Source organism: Phascolarctos cinereus, unplaced genomic scaffold (assembly GCF_003287225.1).
Source record: "Phascolarctos cinereus isolate Bilbo 61053 unplaced genomic scaffold, phaCin_HiC Scaffold_4;HRSCAF=312, whole genome shotgun sequence".
NCBI classification, from domain to species: domain Eukaryota; kingdom Metazoa; phylum Chordata; class Mammalia; order Diprotodontia; family Phascolarctidae; genus Phascolarctos; species Phascolarctos cinereus.
In genome coordinates, this window is record NW_027555847.1 from 511,765,873 (window position 1) to 511,786,015 (window position 20,143).

Consider the following 20,143-nt stretch of genomic DNA (forward strand, 5'->3'; position numbering starts at 1 on the left):
TTAAGCAGTGTATATATATATATAAAATTCTGATAGGAGCTATAAAATAACACATTTATTCACTTTACCAAACCTAAAGCCTTAAGCTTAAAAAATTTTCAGGCTTGAGTACATGCCAATAGAAAGGGGGAAGAATACTACAGTTTGCTTATATTAAGCTGAGATAATGGGAAAATTCCTATGGCTTGTTTGGGACCCATGTGGGGAGTTCAATAAAGAAACTTCAAGGGGTGTGATGATCAGTATGCCACAAGGCTACTAACTATTTATATCTCTTCCTAACTAAAGTTTTAAAGTAAACCTTCTTGAAGTTTTTTTTTCTCAATAATAAATAGTTCCAATTTTATATTAAAACACCAATGAAACAAAAATAATTTCATGAAAATAAATCAATTGGCCAAATTTCTACAATATACTCGCTTCTATGAATCAAAGATTGCCTAGATTATGAAACAAAACTAACTATAGTTTCATTGAGTTACTGAGATCCAGATTGTAAATTAGAGAATAATGTGTGAACTTAGTTGGTACTTCTGTTCACTTTATCATGCATAAAACGTTCGGTTTTAAAAAACAGATGGAAAGAAATTAACTGTAATACTCAAAGGAATACATTGTTCAAATAATATTTTTGCAAATAAATGGAAATATTGATTTTTAAATTAATAAAAAGTATAAATGGGTACTTAATTTCTATAATATCCTTTAATTTCCGTTATGTTATTCCTTTCATTAGGTAGAAGTTTTTTTTCCCTTAATTACCTAAACAGTATTATCAAATGAAATTTAAAACTCTTCCAAAATGCTAAAATCAAAACCTGAATTTATTCTTGAACATACAAAAGCAATGAAGTCCATTAATTCCAAAGATACACTCTGGTAATTAGAATTTTCATAAATTTTAAATGAATAGTAAGTAATATAATAAAGTTTTCTTTGCTTCCAACCAGAAAATCATTTCCTGATCTTAGACCTATTATCCATACTAGGATAGAAATAGGGTAGAAAATTTAATAGTTTTGTCTTTCTGTTAACTCAAGGAACATAAATTTCCAAGTAATGCCAGGTGCTAAATCTCTCCTTTTAGTGGTTAAAAGAGCTCTACATAAGTTCTTGGTGATAAAGCCGTTTACTATATCCCAAGACAATTGCTAGCATAGTGCACTTTCACAAGGTCATGAAAGCAGAAAACAGAACTTTAAAAGGTAGACTCAAAGAGCGATGAGGTCCTCAACCACTGACAGTGTTTCTAACTGAGGCGCCTAAATACAGAAGTCTTCCTGATCTGTCTCAACATATGCCATGCAAGGGAAACATCTCCGTGGTAGAAACACTTCCCTCAGACCCGAGGACTAGGGAATTCTGAGTTTCTTTCCAGTTCTACTGCCCTACTCTGAACTAGAGTCAAATGGGCAGGAGTTACAGGGAGGTCCTTTTAAAGCTTCATATACAGAAGACCTTCCTTATAAAACAGTCTGACTATGGAATGAATTCCCACAGGAACTCATCAAGTTTGTCATTGGAGGAATTCAAGCAGAAGCTGAATTTCTTTTCTTTATCGCCCCCATATTCAATCAGTTGCCAAATCCTGAAAATTTTACCTTCAAATCTGGCTGCACTTCTCCCCTCTCATTAATACTAAAAATATTCAGGCCCTCATCTCATCTCAACTTAGATTACTGCAAACAGTCACTTAACTAGTCTCCTTGGGTCTACTCTTTACTTTTCGGTCATCTACTGATATGATCCGATTGAAAAACTTGCTATGGCTCCCCACTGCCAACCAGATCATGGATATATGTCTGATCCTGATATTCAAGGCCATCTACTACCTAGCCTTCATTTCAAGCTTTAACCTTTTCTACCGCTCCTCTACTGACCTTGAGTTGGATATGTTTGATAACTGTGTGCCAAATGTCTATGTTTCATACACATAATAACTGACCTAACTCCATTCAAATAATGATATGAAAATAAAATGAAATAATATTTGCAAAGTTTTTTTTGTAAAGCACTATATAATAGCTAACATTTATATAACAATTGCTACATGCCAAGCACTGCGTTAAGTGCTTTATAATTATTATCTCATTGAATCTTCACAACAACCCTCAAAGGCAGGTGTTATTATTATCTTCATTTTACAGATAAGGAAACTGAGGCAAACAGAAGCTAAGTGACTTACCCAGAGTCACACTGCCAGTAGTTGTAGGAGGCCATATTTGAACTCGGGTTTTCATAACTCCGAAGTCTAGTACACTCTCATTTCTGCTACCTAACTACCGACATACCTTTGCTTTGTCAGATAAGTTCTAATTCAAGAAATCATTTTTATGAAGCACCTTCTATGTGCCAGACACTACTCTAGTCACAGGAGACACAAACACAAAGAATAGTATCTCTACTAACAAGAAACTTACATTTGAAAACAGGGTGAGCATTGCATCTATCACTGTAACCTCTCTGTTGAACTGTTCCTAGCTGATACCTGGGTTTCTAGACAAAAGAGTAATAAATGTTGTGGGCAAGCTCCATGTTGTCCTATAAAAAGCGCTTACAACAGCGGTTGTTTTTATTTGACGTCTCTACCTTCAATCAATAGAAACCCTTTCTCTATTGGCATTCTCTGAGGATAGAATGCATTGGCTATGTCTGGGTTGCAGTGAGGTGACAGGATCCATGAACAAGACACACAGCTTTACCGGTAGATATTGTAACTGCTAGTTACAAAACAAATCAGGTTGTTATACTCTATAGATCAGTTTTTACTACAAACTTGGACTAAAGAGTTCTAATTTTAATCATGGGTCCTAGTTTAAAAATAAAGTTGTACTTTGTAGTCCTAATAGTTTCATTTCATTAAAATTTTTCTATGTTCACAAATACACCTACTTCATTTTTATCACTCTGTGAATGTTTTCAAATAAAATGTAAATTGTTTGATAATTGTGTGCCAAATGTCTAAGTTTCATACACATAATAACTGACCTAATTCCATTCAAATAATGATTTATGCAGATCCTACATGAATCCAACAAGGCTATTCACATTACTGTTAACTCCTCAATTACTTTAATCAAGGTTAAAAAGAAACTTGTCTGAAATACACCAATAAAGGACACCAAGAAGGCATTTGATGTAAATTAATGATGCCTCTAATACCAAGGTCTTCAATCATCTCACTATCTTAACTATCCTATTAGTTGTATAGAATAAGAAACTGATACGTTATTTTTTCTCATCATTTCTTTTCTATTTTTTTGTTTGTACCATCAGGATTCCTAATGACTAGTGGTTCCTGATAAGTTTACTATGCCTTTAATGCCTTTTTTGAAAACTGTATCCTATGTTTCTTTGAAACAAAACAGACTTTATTGATATCTTATTGTATTATTTCAACCCCTTCCGTCACTGAAACTTCACACCACCCATTAGGTCACAGTGGGAAGAAAAATTAGATTACACACATAGGAATTAAAAGTCTTCTGAAACAAGTTCAGTTTGAAAGGATGATGACAGGAAGGTGGGTCATTAGCCCCCAGAAAGGAGAATCAGAGCGTTCAGTCCCATCGGAAGGAAAGAAGAGGTGTGAGCAAGACTCAGGTGCCAGGTATTTTCCAGCAGACCTATCAGTCTACCCGAGGGAGAATGGCAGGCTCACCAAGGAATCTATGACCAAGTGGAGACCCAAATAAGAGGTAGACTAGACTAAAAAGTCCCCCCTGTATAATACTTGCAGATTTGACTTCATTTCCCACCCTGCTGTGCTGTTTTGGACTTTTCTATCATGCCCCAGACACCACTGAATCCTGTAAGATAGCTCTGGAACTCAACCTATCCCTCTGCCCCTGGGGTTACTTCCTCCCTCTGACTGAGGGGTGGAGAGCTTCACCCAGAGCCTGCACTTTATGGAGGGGGCCCAGGTCAGCTATCTCTTCATTTCCTACCTGGCTCCTCTGGACTTCTCCATCATGACACCCATTCCCTTTACTCTCCTCTCTTTTCCAGCTTCCTTCTGTGTGTTGTCTTCCCAATTAGACTGTAAGTTCTTCCTTGAGGACAGGGACTTCATCTTTCTTTGCATGGCCAGGGATTAGTATAGTATCTCCCCTAACTTCTCTGCTGACTTCCAATCTTGCATCTCCAGCTGTCTTTCAGGCATCTCAAACTGGATATCCAACAGACATCTTTTTAAATTATTTTTATGTATTTAATTTTTAATTTACAGAATAAAACATGCATTTCAACATAGTACAATTTTAAAAAAGATGACTACATGAAATTGCAAATCTAAAGTTGACATGTAAATTTCTTTGCTTTTTTTCTTTCCTCATCCACTCTCCCATCCCCTAGTCCTACAGATGGCTAACACTAGATACAAATGTGTGTGTATGTGTGTATTCTGTTTACAATTTGTTAGCACATAGTAGGCACTTAAATGTTTATTAAATGACGTGTAATAAAGAAAACCTATTCAGAAAGAACACCTGATATTTACTGTGATGACATCTGATGGTATATAAAAATATCTTTCCTAATGGGACCCTTCCTGTCTGCCATAAGGAGGGGTCTAAGTTTCATCACCTGTTCTTAGAACTTCACTGGTTTTTCAGACTTCACTGATTTTCAGATTATTCAGTTCTTAACTTCATTTTATTGATATCTTCATTCATATCGCTGGAGTCATTGTGTCTTTTATTTTCTTGCTTGTTTATTTTGTTCTCAGTTCATATAAATCTTTCTATGATTTTCTGAATCCCTCATTTCATCATTTCTTACTAGACAATAATATCCCACTGCATTTACATACCATGGTTTTTTCAGTCATTTGTCAGTGATGACCCACTTTTGTTTCTGGTTCTTTTCTACTACAGAGTATAGCTGTGAATATTTTGGCATACATTAAACTTTCATTTTGATCTTTGATATCTTTGGAGCATATGCCCAGGAGTGGGATAAACTGGGGAAATGGGTATAGACAGTTTGTCTAATTACTTCTGCTATATAATTCCAAAATGATATCCAGGACAGTCAGACAAATTCACAGATCCACTGACAGGCTGCATGATGTGCTGGTATTCTCAAGTTGTTTAACATTAACTTGTTCCATCTTTCATTATCTTTGTTAATTTACATGATGTGAGATGACACTTTTCAGAGTTGTTTTAATTTGCATTTCTCTTAGTGATTTGCAACACGGTTTCACAAAGTTATTTATAATTTGCAATTCTTTTGAAAAATGTTTGTTTATAATTTCTGAACATCTTTCTATTGGGTGACAGTTTTACATATTTATGTTCATTTCCTATATGCATTTTGGATATTGGACTTTTTATTTAATAAATAGATTGCTCTTCCTTTACCAATTCTCTTCTAATTCAGTTTTTGCTTGTTTTATTCATGCAAAAGCTTTTTCATTTTAAATAGTTATAACTGTTACTAATCTTTTATGAGCTCCTCTATTTCTTGTATATTTAAGAATATTCCCAGTAGCTATGGTTGTTAAAGTTCTTGTTTTCTTCCAAATTTTTTAATGATACAACTTTTTTATATTCAGGTTGATTATCTATTTTTAACTTATTCAGTTTACAGTATAAAATATTGGTCTATGCCTAACTTCTACCAAACTGCTTTCTAGTTTTCCTTGTATTTCTTGTTAAAAAGAGATGTTTTCTCCAATAATTTATGTTCTTAGACTAAAACACTGGGCAACTACAATACATTTCACTGTTCTGCTTTTCTGTCTCTATAACTATTACCTAAATAATTTTAACGGGTGGAACAGTCAATATAGTGAGTGCTGGACCTGGAATCAAGAAAACTTGAGTTCAAATTTGATCTCTGATACTTACTAGCTGTATGACCCTAGGCAAGTAACTTAACCTTTTCTTGAAATTTATTTTATTTTTAATTTATGTAATAAAACAAGCATTTCCATAACATAGTACAATAAAAAGGATGATTACACACGAAACTGCAAATCTATAATGTACAACTCACTATTCCTTTTACATATATAATAAAGTTATATATTACATATAGTAGTTATATATAAATATCTATGAATACATAATAAAATATATAAATTAATAAAATAGTGTATATATAACAAACATGTAAATTTCTTGTTCTTTTTTTTCTCCCCTCCCCCCCCCACCCTAGAGATGACTAAGTAACTTAATCTCAGGTTGCCTCATTTCGCTCAACTATAAAAAAGAATTAATAATAATACTAGTAGCTACTTTATAGGGTTATTATGAGGACTGAATGAGATAATATTTGAAAAGCACTTAGTACAGTGCCTGGCACATTTTGTTTTTGCTGTCGTTTGGTCATTTTCAGTCATGTCCAACTCTTTGTGACCTCATTTGGGGTTTTCTTGGCAAAGATACTGGAGTGGTTTGCCATTTCCTTCTCCAGCTAATTTTATAGATGAGGAAAACCAGGCAAACAAGGTTAAGTGACTTGCCGAGGATCACTCAGCTAAGAAGTGTCTAAGGCCACATTTGAACTCAGAAAGGTGAGTCTTACTGACTCCAGGCCTGGCATTTTATGCATTGTGGCGCCCCCTAGCCCGCCACTATTCCCTTCCCCTTCTCTATTGCTTTATAATAAATTGTGAGCTTTGACATTACCATGTACCCTGCATTCATTCTTCTCATCCATTTACCCTGAAATTCTAGATCTTTTATTCTCCCAAAGATATTTTAATATTATGTCTACTTCTACATACTGTCTGCTTGGTAATATGACTGGTGTAACATTAACTATAAATAAAATTTACTAGTATTGTCATTTCATTTTCTAAGCACAGCCTAACCAGAAGTAGTGAATATTTCCCCAATTATTCAAATAATTTATTTTTAAGAAGCACTGCTTACTTTTTTTCCAAGCATAAACATTCAAAGTGGATCACTATGGCATTGAATGGTTTTTTAAAAAATCACATTCTTTACTTTCAAACATCTCAGTCCCTAAGAATATTTTATAGAAAGGCCAGTAAAAGGAATTTTAGACATTCCAAATATGTCATGATTTTCAAAATGTAGGAATGTGCTGCGTGGGACTGGCAGTGGCAGAACCTAAGAGGAAGACGTGAGTTAGAAGACTAAACTATTGCAATATTTAATTAATGGGGAATCTAGGGATGAAGGTGAACCAAACTTCTAATTTCACTGGTACAAGGTCCCCGGGTGAGGGGTCTTTATTCAATGCAGTTACATCAATTCAGGTAAGTAACTCTTCTGTGATTTATAACCAGTATTGCCTGGGGCAACGTGATGTTAAATGAATGTTCACGTTCATCTGGCATTTATGTGTCAGAGGTGGGAACCCAAATCTTTCTAACTCCAAAGGCAGCTATGTACTAAATCCTGCTGACTTGAAAGCAGAGTTTTGAAATTCTTGTTTCTTTGATTCCTGTCTCCCTCCCCCTGTCCTTTATCCTTGCTGCCACTGAGAAAAAAATACACTCTAACAGCATGGCAAATTTCTAAATAAAATATATACAACATTTGTAACATAAAAATTAATACGGATTTCAAATTGATATATCAAAAAATAAATATGGTACATCAATATTTTTGTTCCTTTGGGATGTATAACATTATGACTGAAATAATCAAAAGTAATATGAAAACCCAAGGCAGAGACTACAGACACAAAATGAAATGCTCTTCGCCCTGATAATCACGGCAGAATTATAATAGTTTCATTTAATTTTGGTTTTTAATTATACAAATGAGGTGCTTAGCTTAGTAACTGATATTCAGAGGGTAATGACCTACAACGAATATAAACAGAAGTAGTAGTTTTCAAAAAAGTAATACATTAAAAACATTTAAATACCATACCTATGGGGTAGATAATTACAGTTAACTCCAGGAAAGCAACATTCTGAACTTCACTGTAAATACCACTGACTGCTACTCAAAATGAGTAAATGATAAAACAAGGGAAATGAAGACAACCTTCCAGAACTAATTTAAAATTTCCAACATATCCCACTCTATACTAAGCCAATTAACAAGAATTCCCAAGAAATTCTTTCCCCTACCTTGGCTGTACCGTATTATTAGAAATTATGAATGTTTTCAATGTTTGTCTCCCTTAATAATAAATGTCTGTAGCCTTTCCCTCTCTTAATTTCATATCAATATTTTAAAAGAAAATTCATAATCTCCTAAGCACATATCGTCCCTTCACCTACACAAATTGCAATCTCTCTACAATTAGTTGCCTTAGTCAAATAAGTTCATCACCTGGTGGCCAACCTTCTGAAGATGAATCTCCTCCAACTAAGATGGTAAATATCATGGGATCCCATAGGTCATCCAGGCTGTACTCAAAGCCTTTCTGGGTTGATAAAACCTACCAGAGAACACACTCTACAATCGTCAAGCCTCCAAAGTCACCTCCATGCCCCCATGAACCATCAGAATTAGACATTAGTAGAGGTTCACTGCATAAAATAAATTATTTATTTATATGGCATCTTGAGCATTGCAAGGCTTAGCTGATGCCTGTAAATGTGGACTCCAGATATCTTCCCTTTAAGTCATATGCTTTCCATCATAAACAATGTGGGCCAGATTCATAACCAATTACACAATGATAATTTCCCATAGCATGAAGATCTGATGATTTATTTCAGCAGCCTTTCTCCTGTTTTAGGCATTTGTATCAACTTCTATGTAAGTTAATCAACTTCTTATCTATGAGCTCAGAGCTTATTTAAAATAGTATGTCTGAATCACCTGTGCGAATAACCTGACATTTCCTTTCCCAATTTATAGAATTCCCAGGAGTAGGAAGAAAGAGGGGGATTGGAATTGGTTCATTTATTTGCATATTCATTTTTGTGTCATATTCTTCTGGAAAACTGAGAGTGGAAATATTTTTATGATTGATTCTTTCCCAGCAATTCTCCTACTACCATCCACATACCTGAGAGACAGAGAGAAATATAGCTAAGAGAGAGACAGAAATAAGAAACAGAAATAAGAGTTGCAGAGGGCAATAAAGCTTTGTGGATTCTCCTGGAAGGAGACGGAGTGGTATCAATGTAAGCAGGAGAATCTGAAGGCAGAGCAATGGGCTGCGAACACAGTCCAGTTAGTATGAGGCCTTGCAGGAAGCAGTGAAAGGGCAGAGAGCTAAAGGATAAAGAAGGTCTGAGGAAAAAAAAAATCTGAGGAAGGGCAGAAAATTCTAGGAGATTATGGGAAGGAGAGAGAAATGGAAGGTAGACCATCTGTGTAAGGTGGTATGAGGAGCACAAAGTTTCCTAGAAGCAACTGGAGGGTTTCTATAGGAGTACAAAGTTTGATGAAGAGCAGGGAGATAAAATATACCTGATATCTGACTGGCTTTAGACCTTTCTAAATTTATCTTAAGCCAAGAGTTGGTGTTAATCTGTACAGATGATTGAACCCATAACTGAACTTAGTCAAAATTATTTTTAAAAGGTACCTGTGATGTCCCATGTAGCTTGGACCTCTGATATGACCTACTCCTCGGCAACCTGGAGTGGGACAAACAGCCTGGCCTGCAGCAGTTTTCTCATCTTTTTCTCCTTTGAAAAGTAAAAAGAAAAAAAAAAGCATATATATTTTAAAAAATAAACTCTGAGTAAAGAAAATAGGAAAGACTAGAATAGGCAAATGACATCAACAGCTGAGATTTTTATCTTCTATGAAATGTGTATCACCATCAGAAAGCTCTTATTAAGGGCTGATTTCCATATACAGTACAGAATGATTGGTGTGATTTCTGCCCTTAAGGGTTATACAGTCTAAAAGACAAGACCCCGCACGCACAGAGTTGGAGGACACACCATACCTGAATAACAGGCATTAATGAAATACATAAATTCATCCTTCATAAAGCTGCCCAAATACTCTTCACAAGTCACAGATAAGGCCACAGTCATTCTGCTCAAAAAGCTTCAGTGGCTCACCACTTCTATTGGCCCAAAAGACCAAATCCAACCTCTGTCTGTTTGGTACAGCTTTGGTACAACTAAGAATGGTTTCTACATTTTGAAAAAAAAAGTTTCATTGTATTTAAAAATGTAAAAACCAAACACAGGTAGAGGGCTAGATTTAGCTAACTCCCAGCCTATAGGATAAAATACAAACTTGTCACCCTGGCATTTAAGGACTCTACAATCTGGCTCAAATCTATCTTTCTAGCATTTTATACCAAATTCCTCAGTTTCATTCATCCTGCATCCAGCCAACGTAGACTACATTTTAGCAGGACATGCTCCATGCCTTAAATGAACCACCTCCTCCTCCTGTACAGCTTTCAGAATCCTTATCTTCCTTCAAAGTTTAGGTCAGGCATTGCCTCCTCCAGGTAGCCTTCTCGGATCCCTCTAGTTGACAGTGTTCTTTCAATCCTTGAATATTCTGAGAAAATTTTATTTGTGCTGTTTCTCTGTTCATATTATTTGCTACCTTGTAATTCATTTGAGTACATGTTAGAACGTCCATGTCACAGCAGAATGAAGCCATTCTAAAGGTCAGGGACCCTTCTGTTGTTGCCTTTCTATAGTTAATCAAGCACAGTAGTTTTCATACAGTAGGTGCTACTAAGATGTATTGAATTGGACTGAAATATTTAACACGATAGGTGCCCGTCATCTCTTCTACCTGAGAGGCTGAGACTGGTGAATCTTGAGCTCAAGAGTTCTGAGCTACTTAGTTATATGAAAAAAATGCTCTCAATCACTACTGATTAGAGAAATGCAAATTAAAACAACTCTAACATGCCACATCACACCTATCAGATTGGCTAATGTGACAAAATAGGAAAATGATAAACACTGTAGAAGATGTGGGAAAATTGGAACACTAATGCTTCGTCGGTGGAGTTGTGAACTGGTCTAACCATTCTGGAGAGCCATTTGCAACTATGCCCAAAGGGCTATAAAACAGGGCATACCCAGCAATAGCACTTCTAGGTCTGTATCCCAAAGAGATCATAAAAATGGGAAAAGGACCCACATGAACAAAAATATTTGTAGCAGCTCCATTTGTGGTGGGCAAGAATTAGAAATCGAGGGGATCCCCATCAATTGGGGAATGGCTGAACAACTTGCGGTATATGACTATAGTGGAATACTATTGTTCCATAAGAAATGATGAGCCGGTGGACTTCAAAGTAAACCAAGAGAGCAACGTACATAGTAACAGCAACATTGGGTGATAACCAACTTTTGATAGACTTAACTCTTCTCAGCAATATAAGGATGTAAGACAATTCCAAAAGACTCATCTACATCCAGAGAAAGAACTATGGAGTCTGAATACAGATCAAAGCATACTATTTCCTCTCTCTCTCTCTCTCTCTCTCTCTCTCTCTCTCTCTCTCTCTCTCTTTTTTGTTTCTTCTTTCTTGTGGTTTTCCCTTTGGTTCTAATTCTTCTTTACAACTTGACTAATGTGGAAATATGTTTAACATGATTGTACATATATAGCCTATATCAGATTGCATGCCATCTTGGGGAGGGGCTAGTGGAGGGAGGGGGAGAAAATTTAGAACTCAAAATCTTATAGAAGTGAATGTTGAAAACTAAAAACAAATAAATAAAATAGAAAAAAGAGTTCTGAGCTACAATGGGATAAGATGACAGAGTGTTCTCACTAAGTCCAGCATCAACATGGCAAGCCTCGGGAGTAGAGGGCCACTAGGTTTCCTAAGGAGGGGAGAACTTGCCCAGGTCAGATATGGAGCAGGTCAACTTCTCATGACAATCAACGGATTTATCAGGTCATTGTAAAGTCATAGCATGTCCAAGCTAAGCAAGAGAGGATGATCATCTTAAAATAAATAAATGAACGAGTAAGCAAGTAAACTGAATTGGAGAAAAGAACGTATTTACTTTATCCCTTTCATGGACTAATCTCTGCAAGAACCAATCTGTTAATTAAGTAGGTACTTTAATTGTGATGGCACTGAATATATAAAATAATTTAGGTTCAATTGTAATTTTTATTGTATTGGCCTACTTATAAAAAGACACATGAAGAAAAGTGCTATCTGAATCCAGAGAAAGAACTGATAAATATAAGTATAGAATAATTTTACATATATACACCTGTTTGTGTCAATGGTAGCAATCTCTAGGGTGGGGGAAGGGGAAGAAAAAAATTTACATGATAACTTTATTATATATTTAAAAGGTATAGCAAGTTGTACATAACAGATCTGCAGTTTCAAGTACAATCATCTTTTTTATTATAGTATGTTATGCAAATGCTTGTTTTATTCTATAAATTAAAAATAAAATAAACTTTACAAAAGAAAAAAATTAACTAAGTAGGCTTTATTGTTGTTCAGTCATAACTGACTCTTCATGACACTGTATGGGGTTTTCTTTGCACAGCAGTGATTTGTCATTCCTTCTCTAGTAGATTAAGGCAAGCATAAGTTAAGTGATTTGTCCAGAATCTCACAGATAGTGTTTAAGACCAGATCTGAACTCAGATCTTCCTGACTCTAGGCCCAGCGCTCTATCCACTGAGCCACCTAGCTAACTAGGGTCTAGCGACTGTAAAAAAGAGGTAGCTAGGTGGCACAGGAGAGCTGGGCCTGGAATCAAGAAGACCTGAATTCAAATCTCACTGCAAATTCTTTCCAGCTGTGCAAACTTGGGCACTTTACTTAACCTTTTTGCCTCAGTTTCCTCAACTGTAAAACAGGGATAATAACAGCAAGATTGTTGTGAGGATCAAATGAGATAGTATTTGTAAAGTACTTAGTGCAGAGTAGGCACTATACATTTATTCTGCTATCTCTTACCCAATATAAAATAATTTCTAGAAGCAGAAGCATAGACAAGATAAGGAGACAGTACCCTCCTGGAATGAGAGGCAGCAGATGCAATGTCCTAAAGGAAGGAGATGGAATCTCACCTATAGGGACCAGCAAGTCAGTCCAATTGGTTTGGAATAGAGAGGGTGGAAGGAGAGTAATGCACCCTCCTGAAATACAGGCCAGAGCCAGACTAGTAAAGTGTTTAATGACCAAAAAGATAAGTTTGTGTTTTAACCTAGTGGGAACTGGGAAAAATGAAGCTTCTCAATCAGAGAGTGATATTATTAGATTAGATTAGGAATATCCATTTGGCAGCAGTGAAGAGGATGGATTAGGGACAAGATTCAGAGACATTCATTAAGAGCCTATTGCAACAGTCTAGACTAGATGGTGAGGCCCATGTCAGGTGACGGTTGTGCAAGTGGAAAGGAGGAGAGAGTTTGGGTCTGCTGCCAAGCTTCCTAGGACCTATACGTACAAAAGATATTTATAACAGCTCTTTTTGTGGTGACAAAGAATCAGAAATCAGGAAGATGCCCGTCAATTGAGGAACGGCAGCTGTGGGGTATAATTGTCATGGAATACTACTGGGCTACAACAAATGATGAAGGGGATGATTTCAGAAAAACCTGGGAAGATGACTCATATGAACCAGTGCAAAGTGAAGTGAGCAGAACCAGCAGAACATCGTACACAGTAACAGTAACACTGTAAGGACGATCAACTGTGAAAAACTTAGCTACTCTGATCAACACAATGACCCAAGACAATTCCAAAGGACTAACGATGAGAAAATGCTATCCGCCTCTAGAGAGAGAACTAAAGAACTCTGAGTGCAGATTAAGTATAACTTCTTGCTTATTGTTTGTATATTTGTTTTGCAACAAGGATAACATAGAAATGTTTTACAAGATTTATAGGTATATTTGATATCATATTTTTTGCCTTGTCAATGGTAGGGGAGAAGCTGGAAGGAAGAAGAGAATTTGGAACTCTTTTTTTTTAAAAAAAAAAGGAATGCCAAATACAAATAAAAAATGAGTTTGGTAAAAAGAAAAAAAATTGTTTTTCTTTTATTTCCTTTCCTTTTATTTCCTTCCATACTTGCTGTTTTGTGAAAGGATATTCCTCATAATCTCCTGTTTTTCTCTGTATGATTTCACAAACAAGTTTATATTCTAAACTGGTGCTGCCTTTGGCTGCCATCCCTCTCCAACTGGCAAGGAATTCAAGCATTTTCTGGATGAGACAATTTTTAGGTTCTTTTAAGGCAGCCCTTCTCTTTGCCAAAGGCCAACCGATCTACATGCATTCTTGATCTCACCCTTTCTCATCTTGCCAGCAGACTGCCCCTGGGATCATTCCCATTTCCTCTAATATCTTCAATCTTTCTTATCTATTGATTCCTTCTTTGCTTCCTATGAACACATGTAGGTCTCCCTGACCTTTGAAATACTCTCACTTGATCCTAGCAACCTGGCTAGCCATCATCCTGTATCTTTTCCTTCCCTTGCTGGCTAAATTACTTGAGAGCATAGTCTACACTGTGCTTCCTCTTCCTTTCCTCTCACTCTTTTCTAAACCATCTGCAATCTTGCTCCTGACCTCATTCAATGCTCCCTTAGCAATGATCTCAATGGCCAAATCTAATGGTCTTTCTGCAGCATCTGACCCTATTGATCACTTCCTCTTGCATAGTTTCTCCTCTTTATATTTTTGTGACACTGCTCTCTCCTGGTTCTCCTCTGTCTAACCGCTTCTGTTTCCTTTTACTGGATCTCCATCCATGTCAACTCTGATCCTCCTTGACCTTCCTGCAGCATCTGAATCTATTGATCACTTCCTCTTGCATAGTTTCTCCTCCTTATATTTTTGTGACACTGCTCTCTCCTAGTTCTCCTCTGTCAACCATTTCTCAGTTTCCTTATGCTGCATCTCCATCCATGTCACACACATACACACTAACCAAGTATCTCAAGGCTCTGTCTGGGCCCTCTTCATTCATCCCTCCACACCTTCTCATTGGGTAAACTAATGAGCTGATGATTTCCAGATCTACAGTTCCAGCCTATCTTTTCCTTGAACTACAATCTGTCTTTTAGGCATCTCAAACTCAATATGTCCACAACAGAACTTATTATCTTTCTCCAAAACATGCCCCAAGTTCCCTATTTCTGCCAAGGGAACTACTATCCTCCCAGTCATCCAAGCTCACAACCTCAATGTCATACCTGACTTCCCACCTTCACATATCCAGTCTGTTTCCAAATCTTCTCATTTCTACCTTCACAACATCTCTCATGTATGTCCTCTTCTCTGCACTTGCACAGCCAACACCCTGCATCACCTCAGGCCCTCATCACCTCTTGCTTGGACTATTAAAATAGCCTTCTAACATTTTTTCCCCTGCCTTAAGTCTCTCCTGCTCTCTCTCCAAATCATCCTCTATTCAACTGTCAAAGTGATTTTCCTAAAGCAAAGATCTGACCATGTCAATAACTACTCAATAAAACTACAGTGGCTTCAACTATGTCCATGATCAAAAATAAAGTGCTCTTTTATTATTTTACTTATTCTGTGCCCTGGAGAATCTAACTAAAATGACACACTTGCAATTCCTCCCACGTGACATTCCATCCTCTGTCTCTGTACCTTTGAGCTCGCTGTCCCACCAGCTTTACCTCCTCACCTGTGCCTCTCAGTTTCCACGTATTCTTGCAATACTCAGCTTTTGCAGGCAGCTTTCTCAGTCCTGTCCGTGCCCCTAGATGCTAGGATGTTGAGATTACTTTTCATCTGCACTCTTGTATGTTCCAACTTATTTACACATCGTCTCCCCATTGCAATATGAGATATTTGAAGATAGGAACTGGGGTGTTTTTTTGTTTTTTGTGTCCCCCCCCCCCCAGTACAGTGCCTGGCACACAGTCTTCTTGTTGAATCTTTTTTCAGTCATATCACTCTTAGTGAACCCACTTAAGGTATTCTTAGCAAATATAATGGAGTAGTTTTTCCATGCTCTTCATCAGCTCATTTTACAAATGAGGAAACTGAGGCAAACAGGATTAAGTGACTTGCCCAGGGTCACATAGCTAGTCAATGTCTGAGGCTGGATTTGAACTTGGGAAGATGTGTCTTCCTGACTCCAGGCCTGGTGCTCTAGCTAGTGCTCCACAAATACTTCTCTTCGGCCTTAAAATATGCATTGAGGTTGTTATGAAATGAGGTTGTCTTTGAACATATAAAAAAAAACAACAATTCCAACTATTCCTGTGTTGTCATTCTAACTGAGCCACTGAACACTGTAACATTTCTCTTTTTTATGTTTTTATTTATAATGAGGTCAAGATTGATACAAGTTATTTCTCCCAAGATTATATTCACCCATTGGTCACAGGACAAGGAGGGCAGTTATGTGGTACAGTGGATAAGGTGCTGGGCCTGGAGTCAGAAAGACCTGAGTTCTAATCCAGCCTTGGATGCTTACTAGCTGTATGACTCTGGTCAAGTGACTTAACCCTCTTTGCCTCAGTTTCCTCATGTGTAAAATGTACTGCAGAAGGAAACAGCAAACACTTCAGTATCTTTCCCAAGAAAACCCCAAATGGGTACACAGAGTCAGACACAACTGAAACAACTGAAAAACAACATAACAGCTTAAGTAAATCTTTACAAATTATCTAAAAGCTATGTGATTCTTAGAATGCCTGCCCCTCTTTCCACTAATCTACCGCCGTTACTACGGAAGCGGAAGAGGACTCCAGAGGACTGAGCCCCATGTTATATTTCTCTTTCTTTGATGGTACTTCACAGTCCAAGAATTTATCTCCAAGTGGTCAGAGCACTGGTAATGAAGTACTTCAAAAACAGAAATAGTCTGTTTCTCAGATTCCATTCAAAGTCACCAAACCCACTCCTTTCCCTAAGTTTTCTCTTTATGTTCAGATAACCACCATCTTCTCAATCGCAATCAATAATCCTCCATTCTACCCTCTTTCCCAATCCATAGATCCAATTAATTGCCAAATTCTATCAATTCCCCCCCATAGAATCTCTCATATATTTCTCCTTTCTCTCCAGCACAAAGCCATCACTGTAATTCAAGCTCTCATCAACACTCATCTAAATTACTACAGTAGCTTCCTAATTATTTTCCCTTCCTCCAGTATGTCCCCTCTACAGTCTTTCCTCACTACAGCTGACAAACTGCCTGTTCATATGCTTTACCATTTATCAATTGGGGAATGACTTGCATTCTTATAAATTTCATTTGGCTCTCTACATATTTGAGAAATAAGGGCTTTATCAGAAACACTGGCTGTAAAAACTGTCTCCAAGCTTTCTGCTTTTCTTCTAATCTTGGTTGCATTGGCTTTGTTTGTGCAAAAACTTTTTAATTTAATGTAACCAAAATTATCCATTTTGCATTTCATAATGCTCTCTATCTCTTGTTTGGTCATAAATTCCTCCCTTCTCCATAGATCTGACAGGTAAACTATTCCTTGCTCTCCTACAAATTCATATTTCTAAAGGGCAAGTCTGAATATGTCACTCTTCTTAAGAAACTTGAGAAGCTCCTTATTTCCTCTAGATCTGGGGTTCTTAACCTGGGTTCTACGAACTTCTCTTTTAAATAAAATGTTCAAGGCTGACTTCAGAAAAACCTGGGAAGACTTACATGGTCTGATGCTGAGTGAAGTGAGCAGAACCAAGAGGACTTTGTATAAAATAGCAGCCACGTTATGCAATGACTAAGAATGTTAAACTGAACCCTTCTCAGCATTACGAGGATCTAAGACATCTCCAGAGGCCTCGGGATGGAAAATGCTGTCCACATCCAAAGAAAGAACTATGGAAGTCGAATCGCTCTCACTTATTTTTACCTTAAGTTGAGTTTTGTTTCATCTTTCTGATGGTTCCTCCTATTGGTTTTAATTTTTACTTACAACTTCACTAATGTGAAAATATGTTTAATGGGTATGTAAATGTAAAGCCTATGTCAGATTGTGTGCCGTCTTGGGGGGGGGGAGAAAAAGGGAGAAAAAATTTTCAACTCAAAAGCATATGGAAAAAAAAACTTAAAAAAAATAAATAAATAAAGGGGAAAAAAAGATAAGAGCCTATTCTTCATTCAGTTTGCCAATCAATAATCACTTATTAAGTACCCACTATGGTCAGGCACTGTGCTAAGTAATGGGGATACAAAGAAAGGCCCCACTGGTGGGGGCTCAGGTCAATGGCATTAGAGAATCACTGCAATGCCTCAGAATCCTGAGGGGGAGATATACAGGCATACCTTGGAGAAATTACAGGTTCAATTCTAGACCACTGCAATAAAGCAAATACCACAAAAAATAAAAATAAAAATAAATAAAATGTTCAAAACTATATTTCAACATAATTGGTTTCTTTTGTAACCTTATAGATTTTAATGTATGCATGTAAAAATGTTCTTCTGGGAAGGGTTCCATCAGTTTCACTAGACTGCCAAAGGAAGCTGCAACATAAAGAAGGTAACAAGTAGTGCTCTAGATAAAACCCAAATTCCTCTGCCTGACATTTAAAGTTCTTCACCATATGGATTCAGCCTGGCTTTCCCGATCACGTTCCCCAAGTGGTCCTCCCAAGTTTCTCTTTCCATATAAAATATTCCACCTTCATCCCTATGTCTTCTTACACCCTTTCTTCCATATCTAGAAGGCTCTCCCTTCCTGCGTCTGCCTCCTAGAATCCCTAGTTTGCTACCTGCTTCAAAGCACAGCTCAGATGTTATCTCTCACAGAAGGCCCATCTTGATCTCCCCTCATCCGAGTGGTTACTTTCTCTTCTAATGTGTTTCTGTTGTCTGGTCGTTTTTTCAGTCATGTTCAACTGTCCCCGACACCATGTGGGGTTTTCTTGGCAAAGATACTGGAGTCGTTTGGCATTTCTTTCTCCAGCTCATTTTACAGATGAGGAAACTGAGGCAAGCAGGGTTAAGTGACTTGTTCAGGGTCACACAGCTAGTGTCTGAGGCCAGATTTGAACTCAGGAAGATGATTTTTCCTGACGCCAAGCCTAGCACTCTATCCACTGCACCACCTACCTGCCCTCCCTTTCCTAATTATGCTTATTTGTTTTGTATTTACTTATCAGTATATATGTCATCATAGTCTCCCTCCCCCACATCCTCAGCCCCTAAGCAGGATCACAGACTTGGAACAGAAAGAAACCTCAGAGGTCATCTAGTGCAACCCCCTCATTTTGCAGATGAGGAAACTGCCACAATAGTAAAGATCTGGGGCAGGATTGGAATCCAGGCCTTCCTGATTCCAAGGCCAGCATCCTATTGACAATGCCATGCTCCTTAAAGGTAGGGATTGTATGGTTTTTGTCTTTTCTTCCTCAGTGCCTAAAAATGGTGCTTACTAAACATATGTTGAATTCCATTTCCATCATGGTAGAACCTGGGGCAGCTAGGTGGTGAAGAGGATAGAGTGCTGGTCCTGAAGTCAGGAAGAATCATCTTCTTGAGTTCAAATCTGGCCTCAAACACTAGCTGTTTGACCCTGAACAAGTCACTTAACCCTGCTTGCCTCAGTTTCCTCATCTATAAAATGAGCTGAACAAGGAAATGCCAAGCCACTCCAGTACCTTTGCCAAGAAAACTCCAAATGGGGTCACGAAGAGTTGGCCGTGACCGAAACGACTCAACAACAACAACAGAGCCCGTTGAATCAAAAGTGAAGCTGACGTAGCCTTTCAGAACCCAGAGAACCCCCATGCCACACGTAGGCATCAGATTAGGACTTTGTAAGTAGTAAGGTATCAGTTGAAAAAATTATCTCTGTAGGGGAACCAGATGTCTTTGTAGAATCACATAAAAACATTTCTTCTTGAAAATGTTTTCCTTCCATTTTTCTTCCTTGATTTTTTTTTTTACTTTTCCTATATAGGTCACTAGGAAAAACTTTCATAAATAAAGCTAACTTTAATGCTAAGCCATATGGCTTTGCCCTTTGCTAGCTAAGTACATCTACTAATCTCTTTGGGCCTCTGTTTCCTCCATAGTAAAATAAAGGGGATAGCCAAATAAATGCTCCTTGTAGTTCTAAATCCTAGGAATATATCTGTGAAGTGCTTACTAAAGCATGATTGAATTTTCCATCAAAGCTTCCTTGACAAGAATAAAGAACAGAAAAGAGACATATCCTTGAAAACTCCAGATTTTTTGAATAATGAAAAAAAAGTATAATATTAGTGTCAACATTAATTCATGGCTGCAATTATATAAGCAGGACATATGGTTCACTACCTCTCCAAGCAGCCGAGAACATTGAAA

The 20,143-nt window shown here is 37.3% G+C and overlaps 1 protein-coding gene across 12 annotated transcripts in view; it reads right to left on the minus strand.

Annotated features, from left to right (window-relative positions):
- Window positions 1–20,143, minus strand: part of L3MBTL4 (L3MBTL histone methyl-lysine binding protein 4) — a 483,848-nt gene that overhangs the window by 208,866 nt on the left and 254,839 nt on the right. For all 12 annotated transcript variants that reach the window (XM_078153507.1, XM_020974982.2, XM_078153506.1 and 9 more), the window contains one exon: window positions 9,472–9,574. In XM_078153507.1, the coding sequence (XP_078009633.1) occupies window positions 9,472–9,574 (103 nt within the window). The remainder of the gene's footprint in view (window positions 1–9,471; window positions 9,575–20,143) is intronic.